Consider the following 12,443-nt stretch of genomic DNA (forward strand, 5'->3'; position numbering starts at 1 on the left):
TTTTTTTTTGTACTCAGTTTAAAAATATCTATCTCATGATTCTTTTTCAAGTGGGGGGGGGGTGCGCGGGGCCGCGGGCCGGTCCGGGGTGGCGGGGCCGGCTGCCGGGGGGTGCGCTGGGCCGCGGGGCCGGGAGCAGGTCCGGGATAGCGGGGGGTGTGCTGGGCCGCCGGGGGCCGGCAGTGCTGGGCGGGCCGGGGGTGGTCGGCTGGGGCCGGCACCCCAGGGCCCAAGCCGACCCAGGTTGGAGCCGCCGGGGGGCCAGCCTGGGCCGCGCCTCCTCCCCCCACATTCCCCCTTACCTGCTTCAGGCTTCCCGCGAATTAAATGTTTGCGGGAAGCAGGGGAGGGGGCGGAGTTGGGGCGGGGGCGGGGCTGGGGGCGGGGCCGGGGCCCGTGGAGTGTCCTCCATTTGGAGGCATAAAATATGGTAACCCTACTCTGGAGAAAGAGGTAATTCATATGTCTGCACCATGACTGAAGGATCTGTGGGACTAGAATCTGGGTTTGTGGAGTCCGTTCCCACATCGCCAGGAGGTGGCCATACAGAGCCACATTCAAGGGGCACTGTGGAGATCAGGCACTGCAGGAAGTACCACCCAAAGGATCCAGAGCAACAGCCCCCTGCGGCCTTCTGATTGGCCCATGTTCACTATTTAATCCTAGAGGGTGCTCCAGGAAGTTGTCTGGACAACCACACTGATCTCTGGCCTGCTGTAACTCCAGACCTCACCTCACTTTCTGATCTCCAGTCTCTGACCCCAGCCTGACTTTGAGCCTTACTCTGGTCTCCTGATTCCAGTCTTGTTACGATCTCTGAGCTCGGACCTCCAGCCCTAGCCTGATTCTTGCCACCTGATTCCAGCCTGATAGCTACATCCAATCTCGGGTTTCTGACCCTGGGCTGACTCTGACCCTGACCCTTCCTTATCCTTGGCTCTAGTGCTTACTTTGAGCCCTGCTTGCTGATTCTGCCTCATGGCCATCCTTGACTGGTGGCCACCCACCCAGCCATGACAGCTAGGCCAGAGCACCTACGCCCCAATCCCTTATATCGACCCTTAACTCCTCCGTCTTTAGAAGTGAGAAATACGTATTTGCTTTCAGGCTGGTTAGCTCGTTTTTAAGGAAAGAGGGGTGTATTTTGGTGATCATAAACATGTGGGACAGGTAACACTGGCTGAAGATGAGCTTGGTTTTGCCTCTGGGTGCAGGCACATATTGTGTGAGCTTATCCCATGTAGTTCTGCCAGTGAACACAAATTCAGATCATCAGGTATTCCGGCTCTGGATGCCCTCACAACTCTGCCAATGCAATCCCGTCTTCACTCGGTATTACCCTATGCTATTTCAGTCCAGGGTGCCACCTCATGTCTGACCTACAATACCCCATGCTATTTCCATTTCAGCTCCCGTGCCAGTGCATCTGAAGCCTGATCTGCAGCAGTCTTTACTAGTTCTGGGCCCCAACACATTGCTAATGTACCTCACACGTTCCTCCTTGTTAACCATGAAATATAGTTTCTGTAGTTGCAGAGTCCCAGTTAATAATACTGGAAACCAAACGCTCTATACCTCCATGCCCTATGCTAAAGATTCACTCTATGGGTTGCTTCTTCTCAGAGGTACTTGTACAATCAGAGTTTGATTCTGTTCTCTGCTTTTTGTTTGAAATAGAAATTGACCCTCCCAAGAACCTCCGTGTATCAGATGTGACACAGTCCAGTGGCATAGTTAACTGGACACCACCTGCTGCACAGATCGGTGGCTACACTCTGACCTACCAGGCTCCAGATGGCACCAGCAAGGTACTGTGAGCTCTTCAATTCCTTCTTGTTACAAACTGCCCCAGTTTAAAGTGCACATGGGAAGTTGGGTTTAGTCAATCAGATCCCATTATCAAGAACATATGCACAACCTTAGAATTTAAGTGGGAAGGTGTCTCAGGGAGTGGAATATTCCATCTTAATTACACTTGTTGGGAGGAGCTGGTGCCCTACTGGATGGCACATACCACTGTGACTGCTGCTGGGTGTTGTGGATTGGGCAGATCCTTCACACAATAGAAGATGTGTATTTAACTTTGCTTTTCCAATGTGTTTATACGTGTCGGAGGGCTCCATGCACATGAGGTATCTCATTCGCGAATGTGCATGCAGTCTATTCCCTGTGGATACAGTTATCTGTAGGGTCTGTGCAAGTTCACTTTTTCCCCCAAATCCTCATTCCAGGGACAGGGAATCCTCAACTTACCCACTAATATGCAGATGGCCCTGTATTTATGGGGTACACCCTGCTACGAGTATTCTTCTGACTGTGCCCTGCTCACCTCCAAAAGCATGCAGAGAATAGAAGCAGTATGGCTGGGAATAGATGACGCAGACTATGGAGCTTGGCAGATCGTTAATCTATCTTTTCTTTTTTTGGCAGGAAGTGCAACTGGGTCCTAATGAGCGAAGGTTCATACTGGAAGGCCTGGGACAAGGAGTGAGGTACACAGTCTACATGGTGGCCTTTAAGGGTGACCGCCGGAGCAGAAAGGCAGCCAACACCTTCTTGACAGGTAGGGCTTGGCACTAATAATACTTAGCACATCTCATCTGTAGCATTTCACGGTTAAGGGTTAGTGGTGATGATTCCACTTTACAGAGGCCCAGAGAGATTAAATGACTTATCAAAGGTCATTCAGTAAGTCAGTGAGTTGGGAATAGAACACAGATCTCCTGACTTCCAGTCCAGTGCCCTGGGCCAGGCTGTATGGCAGGTTGGAGATGCAGTGGGGGAAGAGCATGAAGTGACACAGTGGGATGGCTTATATGGAGATTCAGATCTGTCTGGATGATGTTGCTGACAGAGCCTGCCAGTTGAGTATAGTAGATAGACTGTGAAAAGCTGATTGGAAGTAGGGAAGTCGATCACCAACTCCGGATCTGCTTGCATCATCCCAGTAGCATGGGGGCAACTCGTATCTTGCAAGCACTGCTTGTGGCATTCAAGAGGTGCCCAAATTCACTAACAGGGTCCAGGAAACTTGCATCAAAATGGCATCCTTTTAAGGTGCCTTTCATGCCAACGTGATGCAGGAGTTTGTCCTATTGGGGAAGGCATTGCCCATTGTGGACAAATGGTGCATGTGGGGAGAGATTAGTGAGCTCCCTCTCCATTGAGAGCCAGTACTTACTACACATCTATGACTCCACCATCCCTAGAAAAATCCTGCTTTCTGAGACCCTCTCAAGGACCAGGCTGCCTCCTGCAGCTTCTAGTGACCCTATTCATGGGCCAGGTAGGCAGCAGGTAAAGCTAATATGCAGCTTAGATGGAGGGCAGTCTTTACCAGAGCATGGCAGGACCCAGGGCATCCAGGTTTGTGCTCCAGCTGGTAGGTGCCTGGGGGTGTGCATATGGTGCAGGACTCTATATGACCCATAAGCCTAAGGCTGTCATTGTTCCTGTGCCCCTGTTCAAACCACATCCTCTTCAGGAGACTCAGTTGGGAACGCCTCTCCAGCTTCCTTTTCAGACTTGCTGATGTGAGTTTTTCCTTGTCTTGTTCCCACAGTTGCCTTCCTCTACCCATATCCTGCTGACTGCAGCCAGACCCAGCAAAATGGGAATGCCACCAGTGGCATGTACATGATCTACTTGAATGGTGATGCTGGCAGGCCCATGCAGGTGTACTGCGACATGACCACCGACGGAGGTGGATGGATAGTGAGTGGTGCTGGGGTCTTTGCACAGCTGTGTACTTTTTTAAAAAATCAAGTGACTCTAACGCTGCGCTGACATCCCTGGAGACTGAAATCTTCTGTTTATGGCCAGCACAGGCATGACATGGGCAGCAGCACTGGAAGTATCCCTCTTCTTACTCTGCAGCTCCACATCTGTGTTTCTCAACTCTTGCCTGGGAAGTACCATCTTTAGGGGCAAGGGGATAGTTGCCTGTATGCCTGTTCAGTCCTTGGCCTCTGCTGAGACTGCCAACGAGGATGCCAATTGTGGTGTCATGGCATGCTCTACTCACTGCAGGTGGCGCCTCCTCCTTGCTGTTCTGGGGATTAGCTCTCTTCCAGGTCCAACTCCTCCTTTTGTAGTCTCTCTCTCCATTGTTCTCTCGCTCACTCTGCAGCCCACCTCTTGCTCCAGCAGCTGCAGCTTTGTCTTCAGGACTCAGCCCTCTGGCCAGATCATTATGTGGTTTTCCCTTCTGGGGTAAGAAGTCTCACTAGGCCTGCTGTGCAGACACTGCCACTCTGTCAGTGGCAGGTAGGGGAACCCGGGGCCACCCACTACTTCAGGTTCCAGTCAAGGGCACCTGCAACACACAGCCAAAGTCTGCTCAGTGTTCAATCTTGCTGCTTTCTCCCTAGGATGCTTCCTACTCTGCCTCCAATAGGCTTTCTTTTCCACCCTTTTCTCTCCCGGGTACGCCCTTCCCTAAGGGCCAGGGTCCCACTCTTTCCCTGGCCTCCCTCCTTCCCTCTCTAATACACAGAGGGTGGATGCAGACTTCCTCACTGCAGCCATTTCTGTTGCCAGCTTCCTGGCTTTGTATTAGTCCAGCCCAGCCCCACATCTGCTCAGCTGAGCTCCATCTTCCAATCAGGAGTTGCTTCTCCAACCTAATCTCCTCATGTGGCCTATCTCACTATCCAGCCCTTTCTCCGCTTCCTTAACCCTTTTGGGATTGATGTGGGGGAAACGCCAATCACAGGTGTGGTGGTTGTGGACTGGGTCAGGCTCATTGAGATATAAAGTATTTCACTGGTTGGTCCCTTATTCCAGTCAGGCCAAAGGTGTTAGTGACTGAATTTCCTTACTACCTGATAACTGCATGGTGGCTCATGTGAAATGAACAAGCAGTCTTGAGTCCAGTTCCTAGTGGACTGCTGGCCACAGCACAGAAACCATGACCTAAGGGCAGGAGCATAAAACTGTGATTCTGGGAGTGTCTCTCTGTGCAGTGTCTCTCCCATTCTCCACTAGAGTAAGATTATCTTCATCTCTCTTTTTATTTTTTACGTTTTTATTTTAGTGAAGGCTGAATAATGCAAACAATTTTCCATGAATATTCATTCACATGTAAAAAAAAAAGTTCTTGTTGGTCCTGTTGTATAGCTAGTTCCTGTTTATGTAGGTGTTTATACCACATTTGGGAGGTTTGTGTTCCTTTTATCCTCACTATCCACAAACATGAGTGTGATTTGAGTTATAATAGGGCAAACATTTGTGTAAAGCAAATTTTAAATTTCTAGTCGCAAGTGTATGCATTGGAAGAGCTTGTGTGCTTATCCAATCAGGGAACATTAAAAAAAAGCATATGAAATCACCTGGCCAATCCCATTTTTCCAACAGCTTGAATTCTGAACACTCATTAACGCCCATTCTTTGTGGACAGATTGGAATCATGGAGAAATGGAGGAAATTGCCATCTGCTAGTGAATATTCCACACACAGAAAATGAGGATAATTTACCCAATTGTTCATGATTCATTCAGCAGTGCTTGTTTTGCAGGTGTTTCAGAGGCGGAACACAGGGCAGCTGGATTTCTACAAGCGCTGGAGGAATTATGTCGAAGGCTTTGGAGATCCCCTGGGGGAATTTTGGCTTGGTACTGTATCTGTATGTGACAGGTGAAGGGTGGACAGTTAGACAGGCTTTGTAGAGGCTGGCTGGCATTTTGATGCTTATCTGAAATATGCAAACTTCTCAGGTCTGCAGTCAGGTTGGAAATATCATGGGTACAGCCCTGGGCTTGTCTGCTTCTGCTCTTGTTTGGAAGTGCATAGGCAAATGAATCCAATCCAGTGCCCACTGAACTTCATCAGGCTGTCACTCAGAGTGAACCAATGTTTTCTGTACCTCAGAAGAGGTTCAGTTCAGGGGTTTTGTGATCCTGTACCAGGAGAGGAGTCACAAGATATTAGTGCACTGATTTAAAGGAGAATGTGGCATTCGCTGAAACATGAAGAATAGGAACAAAAAGTACTGTACTTGGCAAGTCATTTTCTGTGTCTCCTTTCCTGCTGTTTCAGCTGACTCTGCTTAGATTGGCGAATTCAGCACCTAGATACGACAGTGGTTGGGGTCTTTAGATTTGCTTAGAGATAGTGAATGTTCCTTCAGAGTTTGGATTATTCTCCTTGATCTAGCAGTGACCTCAGATTCCTATGTTTCTGATGTCACTCTCTGCTGCCATGAAGCCGCGTGTGATGGTGCAAACTCATCCTTATCAGTATGATGTAACTTCGGAATCAAATAGGGGAAGAAGGTGGGATGAGAAGGAGCAAACCACTGATTTAACCACAAATGTGGCAAGAAGAACCTTGGAACAGAGAAAGTGAATGAATTTTGACATTGGTTTTCCCTCTATAGAATAATTACCTTGGATTCTTCTCCCAGGTCTTGACAAATTGCACAATCTCACTAGCAGTACTCCCATCCAATATGAGATCCGGGTGGATTTGCAAACCTCCAATGACTCTGCCTATGCTGTCTATGACTTCTTCCAGGTGGCTTCAAGCAAGGATAAGTACAGGCTCTCTGTGGGGAATTACCAAGGCACTGCCGGTAAGGAACGCTTTGTATCCTTGCTTCTTCGGTCTCACATAATGGAAGCAAGCACTGGAATCTGGGACACTTGTTTTCCCCATCAGCATGTGGGTTGGAATAGACTGGGATGCATTAGAAGTCCCATAAGCCAGGTTGCTTCCTGGTGCTTCTCTAAGGAGAGAAATATACATTGGTATTTCTGGCTGGACCTTGGGAGTGGGCCCGCCAAGCCATCTCCTGAGAAAGGGGGGACTAGGTGTGGCTCACCTGTCACTGGATAAAGAGGCAGAGAAGAGGGAGGAGGCCCACGGAACTGTCCTCCGACTGGATTCGGGGAGCAGGCCCAGCAGGCCACCTGCTGAAGAATCCAGAGTAGGGAGTGGTTCCAGCAGATGAGCCTGTGAAGACATTGGAGGGGCTGTTGGGCATTCCCAATCAAAGAAAACAACATTGGGAGGTGGGGAGAAGGAGGAGGGTTTTGTGGGGAGGAATGGCAACTTGATCCTCAACTGAACTGGAATTTAGACTCCTTGGGAGTTCGCCCAGCATTACTTCCCATCTTGATGATATAATGGCCTTTGCCATCTGTACTCCAGGTATTTCTTGCCATGATGATGCCTGTGCCCTTGGCTTCCAATCCTCTCACCTGCCCCATTTACCACCTACCCCGCCATCCCTTCCAACCCTCACTCCCACCCTCTGGGGATCTCCAACTTTGTGGAACTGCACTCTCCTAGCACACCCCCCAACAGTCTGATAGTGGCACCCCCAGATTGCTGTGCCTAACATCTCCTTCTCCCCTCTTTTAGGGGATGCGCTGACTTACCACAATGGCTGGAAATTCACCACCTGGGACAGGGACAACGATGTGGCTCTGAGCAATTGTGCAAGGTCGCACCATGGCGCCTGGTGGTACAAGAACTGCCACTTAGCTAACCTCAATGGCAAATATGGAGAAAACAAGCACAGTGAGGCAAGTGCCAGGGTTCTGCAGCATGTGTGCTTCTTCTCACCAGCTTCAGGGACATGAGTGACGCTGGATAGCTCAGATGGTGCCTCAAGTCAGGAAGGGCTGTCCAGGCTCATCCAATGGTTACAGATCAGGCATACGTCTTCCCTTTAAAAAGGGTGTATTGTAATCAACCCATGGCAGCGCAGGAACCTCACAGTCGTTACTAGGGTACCCACTATGGCCACCTGTAACTTCAGAGTGACTGCAGGGATGGAACTCGCAGCATTCAACCCAGACAGCACAGAGCCTACTGCTTGAACTAAACGAGTGTCCATTTATAGTAATCGGTATAGGGCCTATGAGACAGACAGACACATGCGCACTGAGTGGTTCCAGTTCCATCCTTTGAAACACAGCTGCAGACACACTGCCACTAGCTAGCTGATCACAGTACTGAACAGTGTATTTAGTGGTGCTGAAAGGTGCTGGATTGACAGACATGGGAGACTGGAATCCTGTGTTTATCCAGAGAGCAAGGACAGCATGAATAATGGAACCTCTCTCATGATCTAAGCCAGGATTTGAACCCTTGTCTCTAGAGGTAAAAGGCTGGGGCATTATCTCAGACAAGTTGCATATGAAAAGCACTGTATACATGATGCTCAGGCCAGGGGCCCACCTAATTAGGTGGTGGCAACACATGTCACTGCTGCCCCATGTTCTGCGCTGGCTGCTCATTGGTTTCAGGATTGAATTCAAAGTGGCACTTTTAACCTATAAAGCCACAGATGGCACAGGACCTTGCTACTTGAGGTTATGTCTACACTGAAGCAGTGTGGGTGTTGTGGCACGGGCGATGGCTTGGACTAGGCATCTGGGATTAGACTGACGGCAGGGGCAGGCGGGCTTGGACTCTGGCGACCAGCCTCAGCTTCTACCAGTGTTGCAATGCCCCCACTGCTATTTTTAGCTTGCTAGCTCAAGCAGAGCTAGCGTGAGTCTGTCTTTCTGGGGGCTGGGAATCACACCTCCCAGCTGCAGTGTAGACATACCCTGAGAAACCACCTCTCTCTTTATGCCATGCTGCTACCGCTGCAAATGGGCAGGAACGTTTGAATTGGAACGTCCTAATTGTCAAAGGGGGAGTGGTTAGCACTATAACACGCTCCTCAAGGGAAACCTCAGCTCAGAAATGGGCTCCTTCTTAGAAACTTGTCTGAAATGGTCCTGGTCTGTTGGTGTCAGGGCATGACACAAAATACATCTATTTACACAGGTCTCTGTATGTGTTATGCATGTAGGGGGTTCAATCCTGGTGCGTGACCAACTCTACGTATATTAACTTGTGTTGGGGTGTCCAGAGGGCTGGTAGGAACTCCCTCTTCTTATTATGGTAGAAATCCAAATAAATAATAACCCTCCCAATATCTGAGTTATGTATTCTAGTATCCCAGTGCCCCACCCAGGGTTTACATGCTTAATACAGGGAATTCCTTGTTCTCTTTCCAGGGGGTCAACTGGGCACCATGGAAAGGCCATTTGTTCTCCATCCCTTACACTGAAATGAAGATCCGTCCTCAATCATCCAGCAATGAACCAATCCTGGGGAGGAAAAAAAGGTCTCAGGCAGGGAAGAGGAAGACGACCAGGGCCTAAAATGGCCTCCAAGCAGGGCCGAGCCTGTCAATTCCTGACAATGGAATTCCGTTATTTTGTAACAAAGTGTAAGGACTTGAACAGCTTGTTCCAATACTTATGTAACCAATGCCCAGCCTGCTTCAGCCCCTGCTCTGAGCTCTCTGGGTTCACAACCCAGCCTACTTTAAGCATTTGGAGGCTATTGACAAAAGTCACCAGTCACAGAGTGGGAGGGGACTGATGGGGAATATTAACATTTACAGCTATTCTGATAGGCTGAACTCGACAAGGACCTGACTGGTCTAATGCACACAGGTGACCTATTTTCACTGATCATTATGAACCTTACAAGCAAGCTTTAAACTTATGCTGCTGCTTCCCACAATCCAAGTTGCTGACCCCCCGTATTTGCAAATGCCCTTCACTACTAGATATTGCTACCAGCTACTACTGTAACTTCTCAGGCCTCAAGGGGGCATTGTGAAGTTAAAATGCATCATCTTGTCAAGTTAAAATGCATCAAGTTAAAATGCACCCTCATCTATGTTGGAAATAACCCCGTGCGTTGATAATTTTAAGAGTCTAGTTTACTTGCTTCTGGTTTTGCTCTGTGTTTTTCTTCTCCCAGTTTCCAGCTTTGATGATGAAAAGAGGCCATTGCACTTTGCTTTTATTAATAATCAGCCTCTAGTTACTTTCTCTTTCCGATCCTCATGCTCTAGCACAACGCCACAGTCCTTGGGTTGTCTACACTGTGGAGAAAGATTTGGTTTTCAAACACTGCTTCTTTTGGAATTTTAAAAACAACATGGGAACATTTCACCTAGTTTTAAGTTTTTGTATAAGCTTCTTTTTAAAAAACCTACATTTCCCATCTAAATTAAACCTAACAGCGTCACTATAAAGCCACTCGTTATGAGGCCCCTGAGTTCAGGTTTATCCTGAGGACTGGAATGAGGAATATGTACCAATAGTGGATTTGTTGTCACATGGCATCAACATCAGAATAGCCGAGAGCACCTGAGTTCTCTGAATAGGATTCTTTTGGTGACCTCGGACAACTCATGTAATCCCTCTGCCTCAGTGTTCTGATCTGCAAGATGGGGAGAATAATAGTCACCAACCTACCTCAGAGGGGTGTTTTGCGTGTTACTTAGTTAACGCTGGCAAAGCGCTTTGAAGATAATTAAGTACTAAATATTATTTTGAATACAACAGCTAATTCTTCACAGGAGAGAAATCTCTTCACTCATCCCTCTCTCTCCTTGGTCCATGCAGTACCTGTCTCCTCTTCCTTCACCTCTCAGTGCTGGATGCAGAACGTTCTCTACTCTTAAAGGTACAGTCCCACCAGGACAGGTGTTGAGCATCATGATATGCTGTCATGGCTGTATCCCCACTTTGAACTTTAGGGTACAAATGTAGGGGCCTGCATGAAAACTTCTAAGCTTAACTACCAGCTTAGCCCTGGTCCGCTGCCACCATTTCCAATGGATTCCCCCCCTGGGAAGCCTTGAAAAACCTTCACCAATTCCTTGGTGAATACCGATCCAAACTCCTTGGATCTAAAACAAGGAGAAATTAACCATTCCTCTCCTTCCTCCCACCAACTCCTGGTGAATACAGATCCAACCCCCTTGGATCTAAAACAAGGAGAAATTAACCATTCCCCTCCTTCCTCCCACCAACTCCTGGTGAATACAGATCCAACCCCCTTGGATCTAAAACAAGGAGAAATTAACCATTCCTCTCCTTCCTCCCACCAACTCCTGGTGAATCAAGATCCAAACCCCTTGGATCTTAAAACAAGGAAAAATCAATCAGGTTCTTAAAAAGAAGGCTTTTAATTAAAGAAAAAGGTAAAAATCATCTCTGTAAAATCAGTATGGAAATTAACCTTACAGGGTAATCAAACTTAAAGAGCTCAGAGGACTCGCCTCTAGTCTTAGGTTCAAAGTACAGCAAACAAAGATAAACACTCTAGTAAAAGGTACATTTACAAGTTGAGAAAACAAAGGAAAACTAAGACGCCTTGCCTGGCTATTTACTTACAAGTTTGAAATAGGAGAAACTTGTTTAGAAAGATGTGGAGAACCTGGATTGAAGTCTGGTCCCTCTCAGTCCCGAGAGCGAAGGCCCTCCCAAACAAAGAACACAAACAAAAGCCTTTCCCCCCCCCCCCCCAAGATTTGGAAGTATCTTGTCCCCTTATTGGTCCTTTAGGTCAGATGCCAGCCAGGTTACCTGAGCTTCTTAACCCTTTACAGGGAAAAGGATTTTGGAGTCTCTGGCCAGGAGGGATTTTATAGTACAGTACACAGGACAGCTGTTACCCTTCCCTTTATAGTTATGACATATGCTTTCTGTTAAACTGCTGGTAAAGTTAATCAACCCTGGTTTAAACTCTGTTGTCTTGGGTCCTCTAATTCCAGCTCCATGTCTCTTCATGCTAAAATCCTTCTGTATAATTTAATTGTAACCTTTGGAAAGCTGGTGTCTTCCAGCCAAAACAAATGCCTAGGCGGGAGTACGGTATATTCATGTTCACAAACTCCTAGGCAGGCTTCATAAAGAGGTGGAGGGGCAGAAAAAAGTGGTTGTACTAAGCTCTGTCTGCTCATGATGCTAAAATAAGATGCCACTCACAGGTGCCTGTGAAGAATTTTCACAGTATGAGGGTTGTCTTCACATACAGCACTAGTGCAGCTGTGCTGCTGCAGCACTTAAGTGAAGACACTCCTGTACTGACAGGAGAGCTTCTCCCATCGGTGTAATTAATCCACCTCCCAAGAGGTGGTAGCTGTGTCGATGGGAGAAACTCTCCTGTTGACAAAACCTCCCGTGTAGGCAGTGCTAAGTCAGTATAACTGTACTGCTCAAGGCTGTGGATTTTTCACACCTCTGTCCGACATAGTTATACTGATATAGGTCTGTAGTGTAGACTTGGCCTGATTGTCCCTCTCTTTCCTTGCATCCTTTTCATCAGCACTGAAATAATTACAATGGTGACATTTAAATGGTCATCATTAGGCCTCAGAATTAGCACATTGACATGAACAAGGGTAGTTCACGCTATTCTTTGACCTGTTGTTTCCAGCAGATTAAGATAGGCAGCACTGCATGGGTTTACAGCCAGTTCACAAGGTGAAGATTTTCTTCACAGTCTTAAGGGTGAGACGTCATTTGCTTGTGAAGAAAAGCTCAGATCCTGGAGCACACAATGCAGCCAACAGGGGGAAGTACCAGCTCACCAAGACTGGTGTGAGCCAGTCACATTCAATCACTACCCCAAAGGGTTAA

The 12,443-nt window shown here is 47.9% G+C and overlaps 1 protein-coding gene across 1 annotated transcript in view; it reads left to right on the forward strand.

Moving 5' to 3' along the window:
- The window catches only part of TNN (tenascin N), a 36,180-nt gene extending 26,503 nt beyond the window's left edge, over nt 1-9,677 (forward strand). The window contains exons 10-16 of the mRNA XM_034779542.1: nt 1,678-1,808; nt 2,431-2,563; nt 3,563-3,714; nt 5,516-5,612; nt 6,404-6,571; nt 7,363-7,526; nt 9,015-9,677. Of these exons, the coding sequence (XP_034635433.1) occupies nt 1,678-1,808; nt 2,431-2,563; nt 3,563-3,714; nt 5,516-5,612; nt 6,404-6,571; nt 7,363-7,526; nt 9,015-9,161 (992 nt within the window). The 3' untranslated portion in view covers nt 9,162-9,677. The remainder of the gene's footprint in view (nt 1-1,677; nt 1,809-2,430; nt 2,564-3,562; nt 3,715-5,515; nt 5,613-6,403; nt 6,572-7,362; nt 7,527-9,014) is intronic.
- The last annotated feature ends 2,766 nt before the right edge of the window (nt 9,678-12,443 follow it).

This window comes from Trachemys scripta, chromosome 8 (genome assembly GCF_013100865.1).
Source record: "Trachemys scripta elegans isolate TJP31775 chromosome 8, CAS_Tse_1.0, whole genome shotgun sequence".
NCBI lineage: Eukaryota > Metazoa > Chordata > Testudines > Emydidae > Trachemys > Trachemys scripta.